The sequence below is a fragment of the Panthera pardus genome, unplaced genomic scaffold, assembly GCF_024362965.1.
Source record: "Panthera pardus isolate Hobbes unplaced genomic scaffold, ASM2436296v1 HiC_scaffold_3, whole genome shotgun sequence".
NCBI classification, from domain to species: domain Eukaryota; kingdom Metazoa; phylum Chordata; class Mammalia; order Carnivora; family Felidae; genus Panthera; species Panthera pardus.
Window position 1 is genome coordinate 13160335 of NW_026526876.1, and position 26772 is coordinate 13187106.

The following is a 26772-nucleotide window of genomic DNA, read 5'->3' on the forward strand; positions in this document are numbered from 1 at the left end:
CGCACGGCCGCCCCTCGCTTCCGGCGCGGTGGCCTCCGCCGGACAGACCGGACCCCAGCGCCCGGCCTCCCCGAGGACATGCGGCGCTGAGGAGCGGCGGACCCTTCGCGGCGGCGCCATGAACCTCCTGCCGTGTAACCCTCACGGCAACGGGCTGCTCTACGCCGGCTTCAACCAGGACCACGGTGAGGGCGCCCCTGCGCGCGTCCGGGCCCCGACCCGGCCTCTTCCCGGAGTCCCCGGATCGGGCCGGCCCCTCCCCCACGCGCCTCACCCGGCCAGGTCCCTTCCCGACGAGCCCCCCCCCCCCCCGACTCAGCCGGGCCCCTCCCCCGAGGCCCCCCCCTCCGGGCCCAACCGGCCCTCCCCGAACACCGGCCAGCTCGGCAAGTTCCCATCCCGGACGCTCCTCACCGGGTCTGACCCCTCCCCCGACACCCTCCGACCCGGCCGGTCCCCTTCCCTCACGTCCACCGCCCCCCCCCCCTCCTTGACCTGGCCTCCCCTGAAGTCCCCGTCCCACTGGCCCCCTCCCCGAGGCGGCACCCCGGGCGGGGGGGGGGGGGTCGCTCCCCTCCGGACTTCCGTGGAGCTCCGGGCGGCGGCCGCACCCACTCGCTCAGGGCCCTGCGGGCTCCCACCGGCTTCGGCTACCCGGGGCTTTTCTCACGGCGCACACTGGGGTCTGCTTCGGAACTCCGCGCTTTTTCCCGCCCTCGTTTAGGGTCTCCACGTAAGCGGTGGTGGCTTGACAACACCTGCTTTCTTGTCCGCTGCGGGCTTGGGCCTCTCGACGATTCTCGCGGCCCAGCGACCCGGTCGGGCTGAGGTCGCCCTCGCCTTTCCGGCCGGATTACCGGGAGCGTGCCCGTGAGCTACCCCCGCGTGTCTTGCCGAGTGGAATCAAAGGACTTGGTTGTCGGGGAAGCCTTGGGGGGGAAACGCGCTTTCCTCCTGGTTTTGACTCCAGCTGAGGCCCCCTGGGTGGTTTAAGCCAGCCCTGCAGCCGCGTCCGGGAAGGCCCGCAGGGTGCGGGCGGGAGGGGCGGGGAGGAACTCGGATCCGAGGAGCTGCCCCCGCTGCGGAGCCAGGGTTTTGCCTCCGGGAGGAGCCGGGTGACAGCGGCCGCCCGGGGACACACTCCTGAGGGCTTTTGCGTGCCAGCTTCGCAAGTTTTGTCTCTGAGGGGAACCCGAGAAAGTGCCGCAGGCCCCGTTTTTGCGAAACTCGATTTAAGTGGTCGGTGCTGCCTCGCTGCGGCCGGCGCGTGTTTACCTTGCGCCCCCGCCCTGTCCGGCGCTGAGGGTCAGGTCCGACCTGTCCACAGGTGTGGACTGTGGTGTCACAGGTGGGCGGTGGAAGTAGGCCCGAGATGTGTGTGGGAGGAGGGCGAGCTTGCTTGCGGCCTCTGAGCTTGTCGAGGTGTTCTTGGCGGGGGGGGGGGGGGGGGGGGGGTTGGTGGGAATCCGGCCTGTGAGCTCTGGAGGGGTTCTTGGTGGGGGGGGAGCCGGTCTCTGAGCTCGTGGAGGGGTTCTTGGTGGGGAGGGGGGAGCAGGCTCTGAGCTCCTGGAGGGGTTCTTGGGGGGGGGGGAGCTGGCCTGTGAGCTCATGGAGGGTTTTTTTTTTTGGGGGGGGGCCGGCCTGTGAGCTCGTGGAGGGGTTCTTGAGGGGGGGGGGCCGGCCTGTGAGCTCGTGGAGGGGTTCTTGGTGGGGGGAGCCGGCCTGTGAGCTTGTGGAGGAGTTCTTTGGTGGGGGGGAGCTGGTATCTGAGCTCGTGGAGGGGTTTTTTTGGGGGGGGAGCCAGCCTCTGAGCTCACGGAGGGGTTCTTGAGGGGGGAGCTGGCTCTGAGCTCGTGGAGGGGTTCTTGGAGGAGGTGGCAGGTGGATGGTGGGGGTGTGTGTGCTGTGGGCCGAGTTCTGGTTTCCAGCGGGCAGGACTGCACGGATTGTGGAAGAACGTGTTCCCGAGGAACGAGGCGTGAGTTTGTGGTCAGGTGTCGACGTTGGACAGAGTTATGGTCAGGTGTCGGACGCTTTGGGGTTTGATTACCAGACGAGGCCAGTAGGGTTTTAATGGGTTTGGATAACCACCGAGAGCTCTGTACGGAATTAACAGTGATACAACAACTCTTCAAAACCGTCTTCAGTGGAAAGAGTGGTCCTCCAGCAGTGAGGGAGGGGAGAGGTGACTGTAAACACTTGGGCCATGCCTTTCCTGTTTACAGAAGCAAAAAGGCTGGGTGACTTGAGGTCATTTAGTGCAAGAGGATCGTTCTTGCCCACTTGCCTTGCTGTGGGGTGAGGAGTTTGTGTGTTACGTTTCAGTATAGTAATTGAGACTCGTGATACTGACTATTTAAGGAACCAGTGAAGTTCATAGTATTTTTATAAAGATTTCATCAAAGTTTTTTTTAACGTTTATTTATTTTTGAGAGAGAGATCGCGCGCGCACAAGAGGCAGAAAGAGGGAGACCGAGGATCCTAAGCAGGCTCTGCAGTGAGAGAGCAGAGCCGATGCGGGGCTGGAGCTCACCAACCATGAGATCATAACCGGAGCCAAAAAAGTCACTTAACTAACTCAGCCACCCAAGTGCCCCAAAGATTGTTTTTAAAATACAATTGTGGCTCTTAAAAGGATCTATTTCAGTTGCCTAAAAAATACCCTTGCGTAAACCCAGCTCATTTCATTGTAACAGTTTGTAAGTAAAGTTAGTGTTTTTGAAAAAAATAAAAGCCTTACACTTAAACTTCTGGTTATCTTCGGATTAATTCTCTATGATATAAATTTATGCCAGATAATTGAGTTTATTACATTTTGTTTTTACTTACGCTGGTTTTTAACTTTTGCATAGCTTAAAAAAATTTTTTTAATCTATGTTTGTTTTTGAGAGACAGAATGTGAACAGGGGAGGGGCAGAGCGAGAGGGAGACACAGAATCCGAAACAGGCTCCGAACTGTCATCACAGAGCCCGATGGGGGGCTCGAACCTACAAACTGTGAGATCGTGACCTGAGCTGAAGTTGGATGTTTAACCAACTGAGCACCCCCCGTGCCCCTGAGTATTTTTGTTTCAATATCTATCTTTTTAATGTTTATTTATTAATGTTTATTTTATTTTAGAGAGAGAGAGAGTGAGCAAGCAGGAGAGAAGCAGACACAGAATCCGAAGCAGGCTCCAGGCTCTGAGCTGTCAGCACAGAGCCCAGTGTGGGGCTCGAACCCATGAACTGTGAGATCATGACCTGAGCCGAAGTCAGGCGCTCAACTGACTGAGCCACCCAGGCGCCCCTACGTTTATTTATTTATTTAGAGCGAGAATACCAAGCAGGCTCTGTACTGCCAGTTCAGAGCTTGATGTGGGGCTCGATCTCATGAACTGCGAGATCTTGACCTGAACCAAAATCAAGAGTGGGTCATCCAACTGGTTGAGCCACCCAGGCGCCCCCACGATTTTTTTTTAAAGTTTATGCATTTTGAGGGAGAGAGAGAGAGAGAGAGAGAGAGAGTGAGCTCAAATACAAATGGGGGAGGGGCAGAAGGAGAGAGAATCCCAAGCAGGCTCTGCGATGTCAGCACAGAGCCGATGTCAGCACAGAGCCGTATAAGGGCGGGAACCCAGGGTGGTGACCTTAGCCGAAACTAAGAGTCCGACGCTTAACCGACCGATCCGTACAGTTACCCCTAATTTTCATTAAGCATTTTAAACTCTCATTGCAACTTTTGGCTTAGAAATCATTGTTTGTTTGTTTAATTTTCTTACGTGAAATATAGTTGACACACAATGTTACATTCATTTCAGGTGAACCAGAAAACATTTTTAAAAGGGCATTCATGATTTTAAATATTCGAACTTCTAAAGATAATTTGCACTGCGTTCTTCAAGACTCTTAAAGTGTCGAGATGTACATTTCTTTAAGTTGGCTGGCTATTTTTCTCTCTATTCCTTTGGGAAACACAAATGTTTGAGTATGTACCCTTGTCTACAGATAGCACTTGCTTCTCCTGCCTGGACCTAGACCTGAGGCCACAGATTGACTTCCTTGGGCTACTTCACTGTGGTTACAGGAAATAGGGGTGTGTTTGCATGTGGGCTGTACGTAAGTAGTCTGTGCAGACACACCTCCGAGACATTACAGGTTTGGTCCCAGACCACCGCAGTAGAGGGACTGTTACAATAAAGTGAGTCAGATGAATATTTGATTTCCTAGTGCTTCTAAAAGTTACGTTTACACCATATACATGTTTACTGTTCAGCGTGCAGTGGCATTATGTCTTAAAAAAACCAACGTACATGCCTTAATTCAAAAGTATTTCACTGCTAAAAAATGCTAGCCATCATCTGAGTTTTGGTGATTTACAATCACTGGTCACAGGTCACCATCACAAATATAATAATGGAGAAGTTCAAAATATTGCTAGAATTAGTAGAATGTGAAACCGAGACCTGAGCCAGCAAAGGTTGTGGAAAAATGGTGCTGACAGACTTGCTTGAGGCACGGTCACCACAGATCATGGATTTGTGAGAAGCGTAATGTCTGTGCAGCAAAATGAAACAAGGCGCGCCTGTCTATAGAAGAATGCCTTTCAGGGATCCCGACGCCCTGTTTCTGCACCACTAGAGCTAACCCAAGGGTGTGTGGGGTCACCAGCTGTTGGGCTGATGGTTCCTCTCTGGGAAAGAGGCCTATGAAGACAGCAAGGATGATGCCTGGCCTTCTCCGAGAGGGTTTCCAACTTTTGGTGTTTGTAATACTTTTCCTTCTAACTTTTTACTGAAGTATGCCGTACTGACAGAAAAGTGCACGTGCCCTGTCTTCACCTGATGACTTTCCAAACTGAACCTAGCACCCAGGTTAAGAAACTGAACATACCTGAACATAACTGGACCATTAACGCCTGGCCATCCTTCCAGCCACTTAGATTAGTTTTGTCTCTGTACATCATTCTTGCTGATTTGTTTAAAAACACTTTTTTTAACGTTTGTTTATTTTTGGGGGAGAGAGGGGCAGTGCAGGCGGGGAAGGGGCAGAGAGAGAGAGGGAGACACACAATCTGAAGCAGCTCCAGACTCTGAGCTGTCAGCACAGAGCCCGACGCAGGCCTCAAACATATGAGTCGGGAGATCACGACCTGAGCCAAAGTCGGATGCTTAAGCGACTAAGCCACCCAAACTCCCCTTATTCCTGACTTCTTTTTATTCAACATGATGTTTGTGAGATATTTTCCACATTGCTGAGGATCGCTATAGATCATTCTCATTGATGCATAGTGTTTTTGTGTGTGTGAATATATCACAATTAATTCAGTCCACCATTGAGGGGGGCATTTAGGTAGGTTCCCGGTTTTTGGCTGTTAATGGTGTATGATCGCACTGCTGTGAACAGTCGAATGCATGCCTTTGGTGAGCATACGTTGTCATTTCTGCAAGGTATATCCGCCAAGGAGCAGAGTTGACAACTGTAGTACCTGGCACAAACAGCTTTCCAGAGCGGTTCTGCTGGTTTGCCATCCACCAGGTTGAGAGTTCCCATGCCCTTACACCCACTTGCTACTTGGTGTTTTCTACCATGTTGGCTGTTTTATTGGGGTTAATTGGACCATTAACAACCTGGTGTGTGATTTGGACTCACAGTGACCTTGACAGGATTTTAAGGGTTCAGCTTGTCTACAGGTGGGAGGAGGTCGTGGGAGACCTCAGGCCACCTTCTGGAAGCCCGCGCCCCTGCTCCAGTCTGGAGTGTCCACGCTTGCTGGGATTCCCCCTTGCAGCTGTCCTCCGGGAGGCGTGGCCTTTATTGTTCTGTCCTCGCCTCTCCAGGTCTACAGCACTGGAGACGGGTGTGCAGGGTGGGGAGGCCAGCGGTGAGTGTTAGCGAGAGGCAGGTGTTGGAAATGTGCCGTGGCGGCAGCTGGCCGACTTGTCATGGAACCAGGAGTTCAGGCGGAGCTGGCCTTCGGGAAGAAAGCCCTGCAGCAGGAGGTTGGAGGGATTCCGGAGGCTCTTTACCGCGTGAGATGAGAGACTGGAAACGTGCTAGGTTGTGCATGTCGTGTGTGTGCGCACGCGCGTGTGCGCACGGCCCTGAGGAAGATAGTTGTGGCGTGTGCAGACTGCGCCCGTGAGGTCAGAGCATCTGCGGGAGCTCTTAGGAACGGCTGCTCTCTCTGGACCCCTTGCTTGTGCCAGTTCGGTCCCAGTCCCAGGGCGCTTAGCCGGGACCCCTTTGAGATGATTAACCGGCCTTTCTCACACTTCAGGATGCTTTGCGTGTGGGATGGAAAACGGATTCCGGGTCTATAACACTGATCCACTGAAGGAAAAAGAGAAGCAAGGTAAGGAGTGACTGACATTTCCTGGTTTCTCCTGTTTCCTAACCTTCAAAGAATCGACATTTTCCCTTACCGATGGGGGAGGGGCTGGTTTGGGAGGTAGATAGGAGGTTCTTGGCCCTGCGTCAGCCTGGATGGGGCTGTCCTCTTCCTTCTTCAAGTTGCCACTGGTGCCCGGCTCTGTGGGGCCAGGATCCAGCGGTGATGCACCGGGCGTGGCCCGACGCTGGTTTCTCTGGTGAATGTGAACTTTGAAACTCGCGTGTGTCTGCCCTGTCTTCAGTTCTTGCTGGCTGTCCTGAAGAGCACAGTGTGGTTGAGGCAGGCTGTCTTCACTCGTCCTGCTGAGCGTGAAATTGCAGACAGCTCACACGATGGTTGAATTCAGCACATGGGATGCCCAACTCTTTGTTTTTAAAAATTTTTTTTTTAATTTTTTAAAATGTTTATTTTTGAGAGAGAGAGAGACAGAGCGCGAGCAGAAGAGGGGCAGAGAGAGGGAGGCACAGAATCCAAAGCAGGCTTCCGGCTCTGAGCCGTCGGCACAGAGCCCGACGCGGGGCTCGAACTCACGGACCGCGAGATCGTGACCTGAGCTGAGGTCTGGCACTTAACCGACTGAGCCACCCAGGCGCCCCGATGCCTAACTCTTGCTAAATGACCACTTAGGAAATATTATCTGTAGCAATAAATTATAGTTGCTTCTGTTTACTTATTTCAGTGCCTTAAATTATGTTTTTGTGGAATACAAGTTTTCAGAAGCTTCCAAGTGAACTTAAATAGAATCAGGACTTCTATTGGTAATATTAAGATAATGGTCTTACTGTTTGACAGGAAAAAATGTTAATTTTACAGGTAGAGTTTTTTTTCAGTTTTTCTTTCCCCAATGTATTTTTCTTAAGCTTTTGGTGTCTCCTGGTCTTTACTTGCTGGGAGAATCAAGCACTGCTGACAGATGAACAGATCTTGGACAAATCATAGAAAATGAGAAACATCCCTTTTTTTCCCTGCAGTTCGGGTTTTGGTTTTCGTTCATTGCAGATGCTAGATTTTTTTGCCGCTAGAACTGTTTCTTATTTGTAAGAGGAAGTTCCTGTATCCTGGTGCTCCACGAGATAGCCCCCCTTCCATTTTCACAACTAGTAACCCAACATCAAGGATTTCCAGAAATCTTTCCGGCAGTGGAATCCCTTTGTCAAGTACAGTCTTTGTACGACTACGCTGCCATGTAAGACAATAAGTGGTGCTTTATTATCTAGGAGTTTATTTTATAAGTGGAGGTCTATGACTTTAATTTATTAGAGAAAGACAGTGTGGCGGGTAGGTAAGGGCTTAGATACCGGACCCTCCTTGTTGAGGTGGAATCTGGCTCTGCCCCCCTTACTAGGCGGCTGTGTGGCCTTGGGCAGGTGCCTCACCTTCTCCTGGCTTCACTTTCTTTGTGTGAAATTAAGGTGGTAACTGTCTACTTTCTAAGGTTATTGTGAAGATCACTGAATTAGAATGCTTAAGATACACAGAGGAGTGCCTCGCACACATATTTATTGCTGTGTAAGCTTGTGCTCATAATTTCTCAGCCCAGCAGTATTGTGCTCTTAGAGAATGAATCCGCGAGAGGTCCAGGCCGGTGATGGGAGTCTCCTGGCAGCCTTCTAAGTCTCTGACTTTTACTTACTTTTGGTTGCTTAGTGAATTAAGACAACTCTCCTTTGTATGGATAAATAGTTACAAAGTACTTTGAAACAGTTTGACTTGCACATCTCAGGATACTTTTTACTTAGAGTGACCCAGAAACTTGGAGTTCAAAGTTTCAAAGTTGAATCATTAGCAGTATATTGACAGCTGTCTCCTAATTGGTGAAACTTTTATAGCAAATTCAGGATTTCTTATAAAAAGGTAGACAGGAACCATCTAAGAGTCTGAGTTCTAGAAGGGTTTGCTGTTGTCGTTCGTGCTGACGGCATGTATCATTCCCTCTTGCTGCTCTGCTGAACTATGGGACAGCTTTTGGATGGTGCATCTTTATTTATTTATTTATCTATCTATTTATTTATTTATTTAAAAAACTTTTTTGGGGCGCCTGGGTGGCTCAGTCGGTTGAGCGTCCGACTTTGGCTCAGGTCATGATCTCACAGTCTGTGAGTTCGAGCCCCGCGTCGGGCTCCATGCTGACAGCTCAGAGCCTGGAGCCTGTTTCGGATTCTGTGTCTCCCTCTCTCTCTGACCCTGCCCCGTTCATGCTCTTGTCGCTCTCTGTCTCAAAAATAAATAAAACGCTAATAAAAAAAAAAATTAAAAAAAAAACTTTTTTAGCGTTTATTTATTAAGAGAGATAGCATGAGCATGGGAGGGGCAGAGAGAGGGGAAGACACAGAATCTGAAGCAGGCTCCAGGTTCCGAGCTGTCAGCACAGAGCCCGATGCAGGGCTTGAACCCATAAACCGCGAGATCATGACCTGAGCCAAAGTCAGACACTTAACTGACTGAGCCACCCAGGTGCCCCTATTATTTATTTTTAATGTTTGTTTGTTTTGAGAGAGAGAGTGCAAGCATGAGGGAGAGGAAGAGAGAAACCCAAGCAGACTCCATGCTGTCAATGCAGAGCCCGATGTGGGGCTCGAACTCACGAACTGTGAGATTATGACCTGAGCTGAAATCAAGAGTCTGATGCTTCACCAACGGAGCCACCCAGGCTCCCCTTCAAGGTGTATTTTAATGAAGCCACCCCACCCCTGTGCACTTGCCGGTTGGTCTGCTGTTACATTTCTGGCAACTTACAACTCAACAGAAGACAGGCTGGACCTTGTTCCTGTTTTATCTTGGTGGTTTCCTTTCCTCAATGAGGAGGAAGGAAGCGTGCCTGCATTTTAGTGGTCACACCCTCTCCCCCGCCCCCCCCCCCCCCCCAATTGGGGCTGTCAGCTTTACCTCCAGTGTGACTGGCACTGACTAGGTGAGACTGGCCCTGCCCTGTCCCTTCCAGGTGTGCCCACCGCTGGCAGGGACTGGGAGCTTTCCCCTCCCTCCGTCCCTCCCAGGCGTGTGTTGTAGGTGCTGCGTCTCACACCTGGAGTGGCGGGTTTGCGGCTCTGCTTCATTCCACGAAGGCCGTGGGGCCCCGGGGAGGGTGTTCATAATAATGCTGTGGGGTCCCAGTGTAGGACTCGGATTCACATCTGAGCGTATGCTAGAAAGAAGGTTCAAGAATGCTAAATTTGGATAAAATATGGTACCCAGTGAGTGATTTATAGAGACACGGAGTACTAGTGAAAAGTTACCTTCACTATTCATTTGGAAACACAACTGTCCCGCAATGTGGAAATGATTGGAACCTGTACAGCTCATGCTTAGCGAGCTTGCACAGTCTGCAAGGTGGGCAGAGGGCTCAGAGGATTTCCCGTCTGCAGTGCCACCCGCTGTTCCCTCCCTGTGACCAGTGTTCACACGTGTGATGTTGGCAGCCATAAGTGGGGAAGTAGAGAGGAGACAGAGACCTAGAAAGAACACCACCTGCCTGAGGTGGAGTGCAGGTGAGGGCTGCTTGTGTTTGGGCCCCGTGGGTGGTGGTCAGATGCCTTCCAGTGTCTGGTGCTACGCTGGGGCTGGGGGTACAGTCGTGAATAGGAGTGTGACCCACCAAGTATCTGGAAATAAGAGGTGACCTATTGTGCACAGTTCCCGATGTTACCCAGTCCAGTAGCCTGCCTGACCTGACAGTGGGTTGGGGCCTTAATCCTTGCTTTTTTTTTTTTTTTTTTTTTTTTTTTTAATCCTTGCTTTTGTCTAATGTCACAGAAGTTCACATGGACTTCGTGCTCATGTGGTCACCCCAGCACGTCCGAGATGAAGGGCCTAGAGGGAAACGGGAGGCACGGGAAGTGGAGGGGGGTGAACCGATTACCATGAGGGGGTGTTAGCAAGTTAGCGTGTAGCTTTGCTGAAGGCGTGGAGAAGCAGACCTTTCCATGACCTTGCTTCATAACCTTAACGGTACAGTTTAAGTTGGTAGGATCTTTTTGTAGGGTAATTTAGCAAAATGTGTTCATTTCACATATTTGACTCATTAATGATACCTAAAGGATTTTATCTGAAGGGGAAAAATTAGAAAAAAGACACCAGATGCTTGTATAGTTAACCCTGAACAACACGGTTAGGGGTGATGACACACACACACCCCACTCCCCCCTATAATCGAAAATTTGTTTGTGACTTTTGACCCCCCAAAAAACTTAACTGATAATAGTCTACTGTTGACCAGGAGCCTTACTGATAACATAAAGTCAATTTAACACATATTTTGTACATTATATGCATCCTGTACTGTATTCATACAGTAAAGCTAGAGAAAAGAAAACGTTAACTGAGAAAATCGTAAGAAGGGCTCAGTCAGTAGAGCACCCAACTCTTGATCTCATGATCATGAGTTTGATCCCCACATTGGCTGTAGACATCACTTAAATAAATAAAACTTAAAAAAAGAAAATCATGAGAGAAAATACATTTACAGTATCTGACTGCATTTATAAAAAAAAAAATCTGCATATAAGTGGACCCGTGCAGTTCAATCCCATGTTGCTCAGCATCAAGTAGATAGTTCGTCCTTTCTAGGGTTTCTACGAGCCCTTGAACTTTACAAGAGTGAGCTGACGAGCTTAGGAATCATCTTGAAAAGCCATGACTGAGCAGGTAGAAGTTGATCTTGTGTTAACTTCTGACTTTCAGAGGCTCTGATTCCTCACTTGCCCTTTGCTGTGCCCTCACGGTGCCAGGAGCTCCGGTCCTTGCTGACCAGAGTGGAGAGCTGGAGAGAACTGGATGGGCTGGTTGTGTTCTGTAATAGAAACGGTGCAGGGGCGCCTGGGTGGCTCAGTCGGTTGAGCGTCTGACTTCAGCTCAGGTCATGATCTCGCAGTTTGTGAGTGCAGACCCGTGTCGGGCTCTGTGCTAACAGCTCAGAACCTGGAGCCTGCTTCGGATTCCATGTCTCCCTCTCTCTCTGTCCCTCCCCCACTAGTGCTCTATCTCTGTTTATCAAAAATAAATAAATGTAAAAAAAAAAAAAAAAAAATGGTCCAGAGTGGGGTTTGCTTCTGTGAGCCCCAGACTCTCAGCAGGTCCCCATCGCCTTCCCTGAGCGAGCGTTGTTCGTCCTCTTCTGTTGTGGAGGAGTTCTGAAAATCTGCTGGCAGTTTCCTCTTCATGTAATTCACAGACATTTTTGAGCATTTGAGACTTCAGTGGAAGAGGTGTTTAAAGTGGTAAACTGCTTTTGTATGAAAGCAATTAGTGTGTTTTCTTAGAGCTTAGACGTCTTGCTGCCCCTTAAAATACGAGTTTAGACCTTTCATACATTTTGGTGCATTGGCTTGTTAGGGTGCTGTGTGCTCCGCACTTAGAGCAGAAGCGTGGCTCATGGGGACCGGCTGCGGAGAGGAGTCCAGAGCCCCCGGCTCGCTCCCTGTCCCCACCAGCCACCCGTCTGGTCGCTGACAGCAGTCAGAGATCTCTGTACAGACACATACAGTCAGATATGTAAATGCCAACTGCTACATCTGCACTGTTTACTTGTCTCTTTTTAAATTGTAAGATCCACGTACTAACTTGTTTTTACTATCATTTCAGAATTTCTAGAAGGAGGAGTCGGCCATGTTGAAATGTTGTTTCGCTGCAACTATTTAGCCTTAGTCGGTGGTGGGAAAAAGCCAAAATACCCTCCTAACAAAGGTAAAGTGGTTGCGTGCTTCCTAACCATGCCTCATGTGTAGTGATGTCTGGAACTGTCTAGAACGTCTTTGTGTTTGTGGCTACGTTTGCTCTTCCCTGGTAGCCTATGAAGTATGAAGGACTGGTCGCTAACAAGAAGCATCTAGAAAGAGTGAGTCTTGTCTCCCGCCACTCCCAGGAGAAGTGTGTGACAAGGGTCACTTGTTCTTATCAACAAAAAGCACATGCTTGTTTAACGTCGGCTAAATATGTATGGTCGTGCTATGCCTCTGGACCCCATTTTGTTCAGAGCATTCAGCTGTGGCTTGGTATCCTGAATGTTACGAGTTCTTTTTAAAGCAAGGTGTAGTAAGGTTATTTTTCCTAAAAGAGCCATTGAGTCACAGAAACATTGATTTTGTTGCCAAAACCACCTTGGCCCTTGGCTCTAGGTTGAAGGGTGTTGTTTTGATGTGTGTGTAAACCTGTGTGTATATGTAAGTCTGTGTGTGTATGTAAACCTGTGTGTGTGTGCACGTGTGCGCAAAGAAATGGGAGTGTAAAAGTCTGGCTTTAAAGTTTATTTTTGAGAGAGAGAGACAGAGACAGAGCGCGAGTGGGGGAGGGGCAGAGAGAGAGGGAGACACAGAATCCGAAGCAGGCTCCAGGCTCTGAGCAGTCAGCATAGGTGATGAGAACCTGACCTGAGCCGAAGTCGGACGTCCAACCGACTGAGCCACCCAGGCGCCCTGTGAAATTTTGAGTAAAATTTAAATTTACTTTTTGTAGAGTGCTGAAGGCATTTTTTAAAAAAGAACTTGGTCTGTTTAAGCTTTTGTAAGATTAAGAATTTTTTGTCAATAATGTCAAAATTACTTCCTGAATTTACTCTTAATACTTTCATAGTTACACGTTAAGACACATGGTGTTAAAACGTGAAGGATGTTTGTGAAACACAGTAAGACAGGACTGGAGCAGACTGGTGGCCACAATGTGACCGGGAGAGTTCTAGCTGAGACCGCGCGGTGCTCTTCAGGCAGATCAGGGAGGCTTTTTTTGCTTTTTTGAGTCAGGAGCTTGGAGGACAGAAGAAGAACTTCAGAATTAGTGGATGTACCTTTTGCTGTTGGGAACTATATTAAAAGACAGACGTGCAAAATCCTGCACAGAACATTTCAGATTTCCGGCACACCAGGAAGGCAGCTCACAACCCTTGGAGGCCGTGGGGAATTGAACGTCAACTCAGGTCTTTGGATTTTTCTCACTGCTCAGGGCGTTGGGTCTGGTCACTTTCCTTTTGTGAGTGAGAAATCAAGCTGCTGGCCCTAGGCCTTTCTCATGCTGTTTCCAGAAATTTTGTTTTAACTTTGTTTTATTTATTTATTTTTGATAGCACAAGCAGGGGAGGGGCAGAGAGAGAGAGAGAGAGAGAGAGAGAGGGAACCCCAAGCAGGCTCTGCACCGTCAGCACAGAGCCCAATGTGGGGCTCAACCCACGAACCTCGAGATCGTGATCTGAGCCGAAATCAAGAGTCAAACACTCAACTGATGAAGCCGCTGAGGCACCCTGAGAAATTTCTGAAAATAGAGTTCATGTGGATTTGTGACACCCTTGATGTGGCTCATCTTTGGGTTCTGTCTGGTTTGGGCCAGAGGCTTTTTGGTGTTAGGTTGCAGACCAGGGAAAGTTTACTTTTGACCTGCTTTATGAGTTCAAGAGTAGACGTGCCCTTTTTCCAGAAGGCTGTTCTTTCAGTGAGGTGAGTCCATTGACTGAGCTTCTGTCCCACTTAACGTGCTGGTGCTTCGTTGCCCTTTGAGGAGGAGCCCACTGTCAGGATTTGTTAAATGAAGGGATTTACCAATCCAAGATGGTATTTGAAAGGAGTAAGAACAGAAATCTGCTTCGGTTTTGAAGGGTTAGTTTTAACCTCTTCATCAGTGAATAATTTGACGAAAGTTTGGTTGTTCTACGTGTTATCTCTTGATTTGAAATTGAGGTTACTGAGTCCCTCTGGCAAAACTTCCGTGTGAATTCCACCTCCAGGACTCGAGCTGGCCATGGTGTCAGGACCTCGGGGGAGACATTCCTTCCCTTCCACTCTTGGCCACCTGGCCCGTGACCTACTGAGAAAGCTTACTTTCCCTCACCTCACACCCTTCCTAGACAGCTTTGCAAGAGACCGATGGAGGAGATGGAGACTGTCTGTGTACCCCCACCTCTTCCCCGGCACAGGGCTGGCCGCTCTCTGTCTCCTTAGAGGTCTGGACGTGTCCTTGGCCCTGGGGATGCAGACGGCTAGTACATCATAAAGCACCGCGGTGTGAGAAGAGCAGGCACGGTGGGGTGGGGGTGAGAGAAATCCCTGGCCCTGCTTTTTTATCCGTTCAAACTGAAGCCTTTCTTTTCTTGATTCAGGTGTGTCTAGCACGTGAGCAGTAACTGTGGGTGGGCCTGCTTTTGGCTCAGTCCAGTGGAACCGAGGGTGGGGGAGGTTCGCCTGAAAACTAGGCGAGGTTGGCAGAGGAGGTGTGTGTGCGTGTCCGTGCGTGCACGTGCGTGTGTGCGTGCGTGTCTGTGTGCGTACGTGTACACGAGGGCGGGGGAGGGAGATTGGCTGCAGGGGGTGGTGTGGAGCCGGCCGGGTACTGGAAGGGAAGGGGGGCGGGTGCGTGAACACCCTGCTACCAGAGACAGCGTGGCGAGTGGTGGAGCGCAGGCGTCCGGCCGTGTGTGACCGGGCACCAGGAGAGCGGCACGTCCACCTGCTCGGAGATGAATGAGGGGGAAGGACCCCTTCAGAGTGCCCTTCCTTTATTGGTGTACCCATAAGTTCTCTCTGAAATTTCAGTGATGATCTGGGATGACCTGAAAAAGAAGACTGTTATTGAAATAGAGTTTTCTACAGAAGTCAAAGCAGTCAAACTGCGGCGAGATCGGTAGGTTTGCTAAGTTTTAAAAGTGGATTAGTTGCTTTCTCTGGAAACGTCTAAAATGCTTCATACTGAAGGAAAAAAGTGTGTTTAGGAAAACGTTGTATTCAGATGTGATGATGGTAGTTCATGACCAAAGGACGTAGGGTTATTTGTATTGCTGCAAAGAAGGTGTGAGTTTTATGGGCTTCCAGGGCTGGCATAGAAGCGGTTTGTCAGTGGACAAGGCCGGCAGCCCCCGGTGGCGCTCAGGCCTTCAGAGACCTGTCCCCGTCCAGCATGTTCCCACTGGGAACCAGGGGGAGCCTGGACTTGCCCCCTTCTGAGTCCAGCTTTTCCAAAGGCTGCCTCAGTAAATGTCCCCTTTGAAGGTAAAGGAAAATTGGGAGACTCCCCAGTGAGAAGGTGACGTTGATCTTACCTGTTGGAAGTCGCTTCTCTGAGGTGTTGTCCTCGTGGCCCTCAGGAGAACAGAGAAGTTCTTACTGGAGTTTCATTAATTTGGATCTTAATGTGGTATGATTCATATCCTCAGTGTGGGAGGGCAGAGGTGCTGAACAAAGTGAATGCAATAGCGACTGTCAGACCTGCACTCTTAGGTTTGTGACCTCCAGGAATGTCGGTCTCTAGGGCCCTTTAATAATGCGAATACTGGAGCCAAATAGGGATCTTTCCAACATTTTAAATTGTCAAGACATATCTAAGAGCGTATAGAGAAATGATTTCTGCCCTGTGATTGCTACTTGGTTCTTACTCTGGGTGAAATATTCTACAAAAATGTCTTTAAATCTCAGAAAGGTCGTTGGGCAGCCTGCAGCCAGGTAGGAGGTTCTCGTTCGTCAGCGCCTGCCACACCCCTCGGTGCTCACTGGTGACCTCCAAAGATCACACCTGCAAGGGGTTCTGATTCAAGAGGGATACTTTTGTATGTGGTGTTTGTTCTAAGCTTCAAAATGATAAGAACAGAAGTCACAGAATGCTTGAGTTTCACTTTTGGGAATAGGAATCTTGATTGTTTTTTTCTTTCCAGAATTGTGGTTGTCTTGGACTCCATGATTAAGGTGTTTACATTTACACATAATCCCCATCAGTTGCATGTCTTTGAAACCTGCTATAACCCTAAAGGTAAGAAACTCAGAGTCAGCGACGGGAATTGGCTTCTTCGTGTTCCGTCCAGGTGGACGCAGACCTGTGCTTGGTGCCCTGTCCTCCGGCCGGTCTTTATTTGAGTGGCATTGCTCTGGTGAGATGGGGCCTGAGGCACATCAGGCGAACCCTGACGGACACAGGCTCCTCTTTTTTTCCTTCTTCACCCTTTCCCTCGGTCCACGCCACCTCCTCCTGGGAGAGCTCTCCCGGCCACGTGCTCACTCCAGAGACTGGCCTGGTAGGCAGTGCCTCTGAGACCCTCTTGTATCACAGTCATGGGGCAGGGGAGTGGGGGGAGTGGAGGTTGAGGGAGTTTTTCACGGTCATTGTCAGCCATTCAGGAGCTCCTTGGTGGGCCGCGGTTTTGGGGTTTTACTGAGTTCTGAGGGACTTTCTTCCCTCCTTTGTTTTGGAGCAGGGATTACAGGTGACTGACTTTGCTATTCCTTATAGCATCTTAATTTCTTTTTAAAGTTTTTAGTTTTTTTAAATTCTAGCTTTATTGAGGTCTAATACACATAAAACTCATTCATTTTTTTTAATGTTTATTTATTTTTGAGAGGGGAAGGTGCGGAGGGAGACAGAGAATTGCAAGCAGGCTCCGCGCCATCAGCACAGAGCCTGACATGGGGTTCGATCTCACAAACCAGGGGATCATGACCTGAGATGAAATCAAGAGTCAGGTGCTTAACCGACTGAACCACATGGTCGCCCCTAAAGCTCACTCATTTCAAGTTTATTATTTGGTAATATTTAGTCATTGCAGTCACTTGTGTAACTACCACCAGAGTGCAGACAAACCGGTACCGTCACCCAAAAGCTTTTCTTCAGGCGGTCCCCTTGCCCACCTGTCCTTCCAATTGTGCCTTTTCAGATGTGCTTGGTGTCTTACGGTACTTTTTGGATTTCTCCATGTGTTCAGTAGATATGCTTGTTTTCCTTGCTAAGTAACATTCCATAGTGTGGACATACCAGATTGTTTATCCACACCAGTGTTTTGGCTGTTACGGACGGAAGTTGCTGTGAGTATTCACGTACGAGTCTTTGCGTGGAGGTAGAGTTTTATTTCTCTTGGCTAAATACTGAAGAGCACTGTGGCGGGGTCCCACTGTAGTTACGGTCTGGCTGTGTCTTCTGGTGTCCCCATTGGTGATCCAGGAGAGCTCCAGCTGGAGCAGGCCTTGCCTCGGCACGTGTCTGTGTCCCTCTTTGTAACCTGGGGCTGGTAATAGTGTCTCCCGCGGTGTCCTCTACATTTCTCTGAGGACGGTGATGTGGCTTATCGCCATTCTGGTATCTTTTATGAGGGGTCTTCACTTCCTTTCCTCATCTTCTGAGTTGTAGTTCTCTGTACGTTCTAGATAAGGCTCTTTGTTACCACTTCTGCAGATAACTTCAGTATGTCTGTGGTTTTGTGCAAAACAAAGGTTTTCATTTACATGTTCTTCTAGGAACTTTAGATCTTAAGTTACATCTTTAATCCATTTTTTGTGCATGGCATGAGGCACAGGCCCAGATTTGTATTTTGCAATGTGAATATCCAGTTTCTAGTGCCATTTGTTAAGAAGACTTTTTTTTTGTTACTCACGTAAGTGTAAGATTTTTCTGGATTCTTTATTCTGTTCCAGTGGTATGTCTTTAAGCCAGTACCATACTGCTTTGATTTCTGCAGCTCTAAAATAATTCTTAAAATTAGGTAGTGTAAGTCTTCCGATTTTGTTCTTGTTTTACAAGAAAATTTGGCTACTCTTTGGCCTTGCTGTTCCTTATAACTTTCAGTATCACCTTTCTTCAGGAAGCCTGCAGAGGCTGTAATTGTGACCACGCAACCCTGCAGGGGGACGTAGGTTGTGGCTGTGACCGCAGTAGATCAGATCAGGCTCTCTCCGTCTGTCAGACCTTTGGTTTTCTTTTACAACGTGTTGCAGTGTCTCATACAGGCACTGTTAAACTTATCCCCAAGTTTTTTGGTTGTTTTACGCAATTGTTAATGGAGTTTTTAGATTTCACAGTTTTGTATTGTCAGTAGCTGGCACCACGGAAGACAGACATTTGACAGAGTTTATTCAAGAACAAGTTCAGCAGATGTTTCCAGTTAAGAGGCGGCCTCACAGGAGTTAGCTTTGTCTTCTGATACTCTTTACAGTGAAAAGATTTTGTGATTCTGATATAAATGGAAACCCATAGAGAAGTCTTACTGTTTTTTCTTGAGAGCTACAGGGCAGAGAGCAAGTTTTATTTGGGGAAAGTGGTGGCTTTTAGAGTCATGAGTCCCTGATGGGTTTTCTCCGTCTCCAATCAGGCCTCTGCGTCCTGTGCCCCAACAGTAACAACTCCCTCCTGGCCTTCCCGGGCACCCACACGGGCCACGTGCAGCTCGTGGATCTGGCCAGCACCGAGAAGCCACCCGTGGACATTCCTGCCCACGAGGGCGTCCTGAGCTGCATTGCTCTCAACCTGCAGGGAACAAGAATTGCGACCGCGTCTGAGAAAGTAAGCGTGTGTCCTGTCCCTTCCTTGATGGAGCCGAGTGCCTGCCGCAGCGGCCCTGGCACTCCGGGGACTTGACTTGGGGCCCCGCAGAAAACTGGCCCTTCCCTGTGGGTTCTCGGCCACCTTCTCTCAGGAATCACGTTGCAGTTGAAAAGCCTTTTACTTGGTGAAGCCTCCTCTGTTTGGCAGCAGTTAGTGTTAGTTTTTCCAGCTGGCCACGGGTGTCCTGGTGAGAATGGCACCTCTAGGCACAGAACTGACCGCTCCAGGAGCAGGTTAGCCTGGCTGCGGCAGTCGCTTAGGCATCTGCCAGGGTGGGAGATGCAGGGGGTTAGTGGAGGGCTGGTGCCCAGGGGGCTGGCTCCTACCCGGTGCTCTCGGGCTGGACAGCTATCAGCGAATTCTCCAGCAGGACAGAGGGAGCCGGTTGAGTTTTACATGTGGGGGGGTTTGGGAAGGGCTTGTATGGGCTGATGGGTTTGTGAGTATGATTCTCGTCTCAAAAAACTAAAAAGTGGTGAATGACAATAAAACGCTTCGCTGTTTTTCAAAGGGGACCCTTATAAGAATATTTGATACTTCATCAGGGCATTTGATCCAGGAACTGCGAAGAGGATCCCAAGCAGCTAATATTTATTGGTAAGAAGGCCCATCACTGCCCGGGGTCGACCTCATCGATACGGGGCCTGTGTGGCTGAGGGAGTCAGGACTAAAGCCCATCACTGCTCCGGCTTCTCTCTAGGATAAGCTGTGGTCTTTTAAGGCAAACACTGGAGCCCTTGTTAGCTCCCCTGTAGTCACTTGGGCGCCCTGTGGTGTTGGTGGCACTGCGGTGGCAGTTCCCCACGTGGGTGGTTCTTTCTTTGCATTTGTGGCCTTGGCAGGTGCTGAGCAGCATTCGGGTTTGTGAGATAAACATGGACTTCTTACATGAACTCAGGGCGTGTGTCCATGCAGCCCCGCAGTGGCGGGCCCTCCTGTCTGCTCTCACGGCCCTTCCAGCCCGGGGGGGGGGGCAGGACAGGGCCTCAGGGTGGGTTTACGGGAAGCCCCTTCCCCTCCCTGGCACCCAAAGAGGGGCCCTGCTGTGGCACGCTGGGTGGTCCCACGGACAGCACCGGGGCGGGGGGTGGCGGGCGGGGGTGCTGGTGCTTCACGTCGCTCTCCGGAATTCATTCCGGAAGGCTCAAGGCACCGGCTCGCGTGCTGTGGCGCTGAGGTTGGGGCCGGGCTCCGCTGCATCCACACGAAACCAGAGCTTCATCTGATTCCTCTGCAGCATCAACTTCAATCCGGATGCGTCCCTCATCTGCGTGTCCAGTGACCACGGCACAGTGCACATTTTTGCTGCCGAAGATCCAAAAAGGAATAAACAGTCCAGGTAGGTTTCCCAGAGCTGAAAGGACTGGTCCCTCCCTCAGGCACATTCGGAACGAAGCCCCGATCCACCACCCACCTGACGCCCTGAGAGTCAGTGCGGGCCACGTGCACACGGGTACAGCAGAGGGCTGTAAGTGCATTTTTCTGGAGGATTTTCTTGTCTCTGGCTTACTTTATTGTGAGAATACAGTAAGACGCACAACGTACAAATAACGTACTTGTTATCGGTAAGGCTTCTGGTCGCCAGTAGGCTCTGAGTTAAATTTTGTGGGAGTCAGAAGTTATACCCGGGATTCTGACTGCTGGGGGCTGGTGTCCCTAACCCGCTCACTGTTCAAGTGTCCGCAGTACCTGATGCTAAAAGGGACATCGCTGCTTGCTTGTCTTTAGGTGCTTAGTGTGTGACCAGGATCCAGTCACCTTTCCCGTGGTTTAGAACTCGGACCTGAGCCCTGGCGGCTATTGTCACGTTCAGCAAATCCGTTTAGTGGCCGCAGACACCTGCACCTTCTGGTGCTGATGGTTTCCGGGTGTATCTTAAGCCGTTGGGAAGCGCTTAGCTTTTTCATGCGAGAAGTAAAACTAAAAGGAAAAGTAGAATTTAAAGTATCTGGGTTCGGGCTGTATGGGAGCCATGTTTCACCTTCGTCATGGAAACATAACTGCCTTTTCTCTCCTCCCTTTTCTGTGTCCCCTCACCTCCTAGTCTGGCCTCAGCCAGTTTCCTCCCAAAGTACTTCAGTTCCAAGTGGAGTTTTTCCAAGTTTCAGGTTCCCTCAGGCTCTCCGTGCATCTGTGCCTTTGGAACAGAGCCAAATGCTGTCATCGGTAAGTGGTCCTTGGCGCTGGCCGGCCCGTGCTCGCTCTCCTGGGGCGCAGGGGTCCCACTCAGGGTCTGCACAGCTGTGTAGGGGGACACCAGCCCCCTGCCCTCTAGGGTTTCCCAGGAAGACGTGGGGGCAAGGTTTTCCCTCTCCGCACGTAAGTGGGAAACACAAAGCACCCTAGAGCAGGTTGGGTTCCTGGCCACGTGTGTGCTCAGCCAGGAACGAGGTCCCTTGTCGCCCACAGTCACCCTGAGCGGCTGCTCAGAGCAGGGCCGTTCACAGTTCCTCTCAGTGAGGTCTGTTTGCTTTGAACTTTGAGGGAAGAAACACACGAGTAAAACGGTCTCCTTCTGTCTCAGCGATTTGTGCAGACGGCAGCTACTACAAATTCCTATTCAACCCCAAGGGGGAGTGCATCCGGGACGTCTACGCGCAGTTTCTAGAAATGACCGATGACAAGCTGTGACTCTCCGTCAGGAGTGCAATCAACAGCCACGGCCGACCGCCGCCAAAGCGCTGAGTGTGCCCTTCAGACTCCCGGGGCTGGTGCCGGCGGCAGGACTGCCCGGGGACCTTGGTCCTGAAGCCATTCTGTGGTTGTCTGTTTTCCTGAGCAGGGCTTCCCATTTCCAGTATTAAAGAAGGAATAATCATCGAGGCAGCGTAGACACTCACGTGGCTGTGAGCAGCCCGGGCCCGGCTGCTGGCCTGTTTCCTTTAGTTCAGCTGTGATGCTTTCGTGCTTCCGCCGCGCCCCCCGCCTCTTCCCCCCGTGCACCTGGGGGCTCCGTACACACATAGGGACTGGGTTGAGAAAACGGTGGACAAATCGAAATTTGTTTTGGCAACAGATTCCATCATTTTTACTGAGTCTGTAGTGGGGAAATGAGCAACTGTGTAAATGTTAGTTCTTACATTACAACCAGATTTTTCAATAGAATAATAATACCAGCAGCTTGCCTTAGAAAAGGAGAAGGGGATTCCTTCTCCTGTCTGAACACGAAGAGACACAGCCGTGTTGGAGAACACAGGGTGGGCATCTCCCTGTGAGCCCGCGTCCTGGTCTCCGTGCCTGTCGTGAGCCTGTGGCGTGGCTGTGCGCGTGCTTGTGCCCGCGTCCCTGTCTTTCTCTCGGGATGGAGGCAGGAGCAGCACACTCTGTGTGCCCTGCGGTCTCCTGAGTGTCCCTCTTGTGTGTCGGGAGCAGTAACGTGTAGACTTTCAGAATCAGTCCCCGAGAAAAGCGTCACGGAATCCGGAGGAGGTGGAGGGAAGCGTTGGGCATCTGGGCAAAGCAGGCCTCGTCTGGGCAGGAGCAGGAGACCCTGGCCGTCGCCTCGGGTCGGTCGGTCGTTGGGGAGAGTAGCAGTACACTAACGGGAAGGAAAGGCACGCGGTACCGTTTTCTAACGTGGTAACTAACACAGGTTATGGGCTCTACGTTGTTAGTACTCCCAGAAGTATGTATTTAATTTGCTGAAATTCCCTTTCAAGAAACCTAACTTCACGGTTTTGATTTCAGGTAGCAAACGTCTGCGGGAGCAGCTCTCTGTTCTGCCTGTTCTTTTACTGTCATGTAATCAACTAACTTTGTATGTGGGTTTCAGTGTAAAGTATGCATGTTATACTTTTGTGTGTATTTAATCATGAAATTTAATTTTGCACTTATTTGTAATGTTTCTTTTAAATAAAAGTGACTAATTTTGTCGTACTCTGTATCCGTCAAGGGAAAAGAACTGTATGTTACCAACCCAGAACCATAGTTTTAGAATCGGTCTCTGCTGCCTGTCGCGGGGCGGCCCTGGGTGTGAGTTCCCGCCTGGGGAGCAGAGGGGAAGGGAGGTGTTCATTAGCGGTTTTTATCGTCTGGTAGGCAAGCTGAGCCCACCGTGGCGGTGGTGAGCAGGACTTCCTCTCGGGGAGGCGCCCGTGTCCCGTCGGGTGCCTGGTCACTGTGGTGTTGACTCATCTGACGCTCGAGCCCGAACCTTGCGTGGGGGCGAGGGACGCGTCCTGCACACTAGCACAATTACTGGTTTGCGTCTTTCCTAGACACAGTCACTCTAGTGTATCCAACTGTACCTGCCACGGTGCACGGAGACAGCTCCCGAGCTGGGGGGAGGCAGCGTAGAGGCCGTACCCCAGACAACCCAGGAATGTTCTGGCATGCCGTGTTAGGGCCCAGTGTGAGATCACAGTCCTGGCTCTGCCACTCCGGGTATGACCTTGCCTCCTCCATACGGTGACACGATAGGGACGTTTGGGCCACGTGTGAGGGAGCCCTTGCCAAGGGGGCACCGGAGTTGCAGCCACAGGGCCAGGCTATCCTGCACGGGGCCCTGGTGTGCCTCCTGGAGTTACCCCTTGGGAGGGTGAAGGCCCCACTTACCTGGGAAATGCCCTGGAAGGCCGAGGCAGCCAGGCGCTGTCCACCCGCCCAGGCCCGTGCTTGTGGCCAATTCACCCCCTGTGGAGGCTTGGGAGGAGCAGTGTCCCCAGCACAAGCGAGCGGTCAGGTGGACCTTCTGTGGGCTCACGAAGAAGAGCAAATGGCCGTCGCTGTGAAGCTCTGCGTAGAGAGAGCGGGGTTCTGTAGGCCGGGGCTACCCCCACCTCCTTCCTTGGCTGAGTCCTGTTGGCCCTTCAGCGTGAGTGTCAGAGGGACACACACACACAAGTCCTCCCTCCGGGGGCCTCCAGAAGCCCCCACTGGGGGGCCAGGCTGGATAGCTAGTGGTTGGCTGGTCACCAAGTGTCCAGGTCGACACCGAGGGGACAGTTCGTTCCCTCCGTGCCATGGGCTCCTAACGTCTCAGGTGGGGAGAGTCGCCTCAGCGCCCTGCGACCGCCCCCCTCTGCAGGCTCGGCCATCGTGTTAGGGTGTGGCGTCCTCAGGAGCTCTTGAGTTCCCTGGGCCTGCAGGGTGGCACTGGATACCTGGGGCCCCCTCCCCTTCTCGCCGCCACACGTCACCAGCCCTCTGTGGCTCCTGTGACCGGACGTCGTTCAGGTGCCAGACACGGTTTCACAAGATTTGGCCCCCGACCTCTCCTCGGTTCTTTCTGTGACGGGCGTCGCATTGATGACAGACTTTGGGAACTTGGGCCAAAGTTTTGGTCCTCAAAATGGATCAGAAAATGCTTACGATCAAACCAATGATAAAATAGGAGAGAACGGTCGGGGGAGCCTGAAGCTGAAGCGGGAGTGCCCCGGGGTGCCAGCTGCAGAGGCCGCTCTTGGAAAGTGCCCACCTTCTATGGTGAAGTTCATAGTTGTCAGCATCAAAACGACTGTCCTTCGCTTGCCTGAAGACTTAGGCTTACCGGCCTTGTTTGCGATTATAAACGTTCTGGAAACACATCCTCGTGCACACGTTTGCACACCTCTCCGCCTACGTTTGCCACTGTCCCTGCCGCGCTTTTGTCTCTGGCTGTGCCCGGCACTGGCCTCCTCACCTTCACCAGGACTGGGCTCCGGGCACCACCTTGTTCGTCTTCAGTGGAGAAGAGAGGTCTCCGGTCTCCGGGCAGGCTGAACGTTTTGGACACCTTGCTGGCCACCTGAGAGTATTTTGGTAAATTGCTTATTTGTGTCTTTGCCTGTTTCTCCACTGGTGTATTTTGTCTTTTTTGTTTGTAAGGACTTTTTCAGTAACTACCGCTTGTCGCTTTTTCTACTTGGTGTTCAGTTCGAGGGTTTTTGCTTAGCTGTCTCCACATCTTGAATGTTTACGTAGGTCTCTCTTTTCGCTTTATGGTTTCTGGCGTTGGCTCGTGATTAGAACAAAGCGCTTTTCGTTGGGCGCTTCCACGGATTTTGTTTTCGCAGTTCACACTCACTGAAAGTGACGTCAAAGCTTGTAATGAGGTGAGGGTCTGGTCTTCCCGCACCGCAGACACTTAGGTGTCGCCCACACCCACAGGGCGACCCTGGTCCTGGCTGACACCACTGCCCTGGTACCTCATTTGGCTTAGCCTTTTAGCACTCTTCAAAGTGTTCCGGTTCGAAAGAAAAATGATGCAGTTGCCCTGTTTAATGCCATTTATCAATTGATCTATTTATCCGCTGACTTAGAATACTACTTTATGGAGAACAAAGTCTGGTTATGTGGCTCTGCTGATCTTAAGCTTTTTTTCTTCCAAGTGGGCTTTAAAGTATCCGGAATGATAGCTTAAAATAAAAATATTTTTGTGGAATTACAAAGATACAAAAATGATTCTCAAGGGCTAAGGGACAGAACGTGTCCTGTCAGGATTTAATCGGCATTTTCTCCCCGACCCCAGTGTGCTCGTATCTCTCAAGTGGTACCATGAATGTGCAGTCGTTCATATTTGCTTATTTGCAGATGATGTTAAGCTATTCAGCTTGTGTGGGAAGCAGCTCTGAGTTTTTCTTGTGTCCTTCCTGTGTTCTGTTTGGTTTTAAAATAATTCTTTACAAAATTACAACTTGGAAAACTGATGTTTCTACACTGTGGTTTTTCTATTTATCATGCATGGGGCCTGTTGAACTTTCTGACTGTAAATTTATGGCTTTCATCAAATTGGTGAAAATTTCAGCCATTATTTCCTCAAATTAATTCTTACTTATCATTGACACTATCACTGCCCATCCCGCTTTCAAGCCTGTCACCGTGTCTTTTTCATTTCAGATGTATTTGTCAGTTCTCAAATTAGTTTCTGATTCATAGGAAACCTTTGTTTGCTAATCTGAGCATTTTTTTAAAAGTTTATTTATTTTGACAGAGAGCAAACGGGGGAGGCGCAGAAAGAGAGGGAGACAGGGACTCCCAAGCAGGCCCCACACTGTCAGCCCAGAGATGGGGCTCGATCTCACGAAGCACAAGAAACCGTGAGTTGAACTGAGCCGAAACCAGGAGTCAGACAGACGCTTAACCAACTGAGCCACCCCGGCGCCCCTTGAGCATTTTTTTACATCCTTGTGCATACTTATTGTGCATATGTTGACATCTTTGGTGATTCTAACGTCTGCTTTTTTTTTTTTTTTTTTTTTAATCCTGAGTAGGAGTCACATTGACACGTCTTATGTGTGTCTAGCACTTTTTGGTTGTGTCTGAGGCACTGCAACTGGTACCCTGTAGATACTATGTATTGTTAGGTTTCTCTGAGGAGCACAGATCCTTTTTTTGTTTTAAGCACTTAATCATGCAGAAACCGTACGGCAGGCTCAGTGCCCCCGGGGGCAGGTGGCAGGGCCCTGACACGCTCACCTCGGGTGGGTGTGCAGTTTTGTCAAGTGGTTTTCTGCATCTGTTCCAGTGATCAACGTGAATCTCATTGATCTCTGAATGTTCAAGATCATGATCCTGAGATAAACCGCACGTGACTGTTAGTTACTGTGTAGTTACTGCTGAATTCAGCTTGTTTGTATTTGAAGATTAGTTGTCTGTGTAGGAGATACTTGGCTGTAACTTAATTTTCTCGCACCGTCCTTGCCACGTTTTGGGATTGTGGATTTCAGGTTAGTAATTTTGTGGTTTGGGCATTAATTTTAAAACCGTTTGCTTTATGCCACAGCCACCAAAACATACACCGGATTCTAACCAAAGCGAAAGCGGTCCTGAGGGGCGGGGGCGATAGCCTTGAGGTGGGATGATTTTAAAGCTCTGTCCAAGAGCCTGCCAGACCCCTGCCACGCCATATTCACAAGTCGATCCCGGCCAGCCGCGGAAGTGCCCAGCGTCCGTGTGAGGTCTTCATGGTGGTGAGTTTCAGTCCTCTGGGGTGTGTGAGCCAATGAGGACAGATTATCTCAGAGCCTCTCGAGGGCAGATGGAGATGATGACAGTCCAGATACCATGGCAGATGGTGTCTTGGTGACCTTCAAAGCAGACAAGTGGCTACAGAGAACCACAGCATTTCCTACCTGTCCAGATACCTCCAAGAGGGGCCAGTGCGTCCAGCTGTCAGCTTTGATGCTGACGATGGCCTGTTC

General features: G+C 50.4%; 1 protein-coding gene across 2 annotated transcripts; it reads left to right on the forward strand.

The window, feature by feature from the left end:
• Positions 1-22528, forward strand: WDR45B (WD repeat domain 45B). Of its 2 annotated transcripts, XM_019465809.2 has the most exons (10): positions 1-185; positions 6260-6334; positions 11954-12055; positions 14887-14974; positions 15999-16093; positions 18420-18610; positions 19164-19249; positions 19890-19991; positions 20697-20818; positions 21177-22528. In XM_019465809.2, the coding sequence occupies exons 1-10, from the start codon at positions 119-121 to the stop codon at positions 21281-21283; spliced, it is 1035 nt and encodes a 344-aa protein (XP_019321354.1). In that variant the 5' UTR covers positions 1-118; the 3' UTR covers positions 21284-22528. The 2 variants fall into 2 exon arrangements, with proteins under 2 accessions (XP_019321354.1, XP_019321355.1); XM_019465810.2 differs by lacking the exons at positions 14887-14974; positions 15999-16093.
• Positions 22529-26772: the final 4244 nt, after the last annotated feature.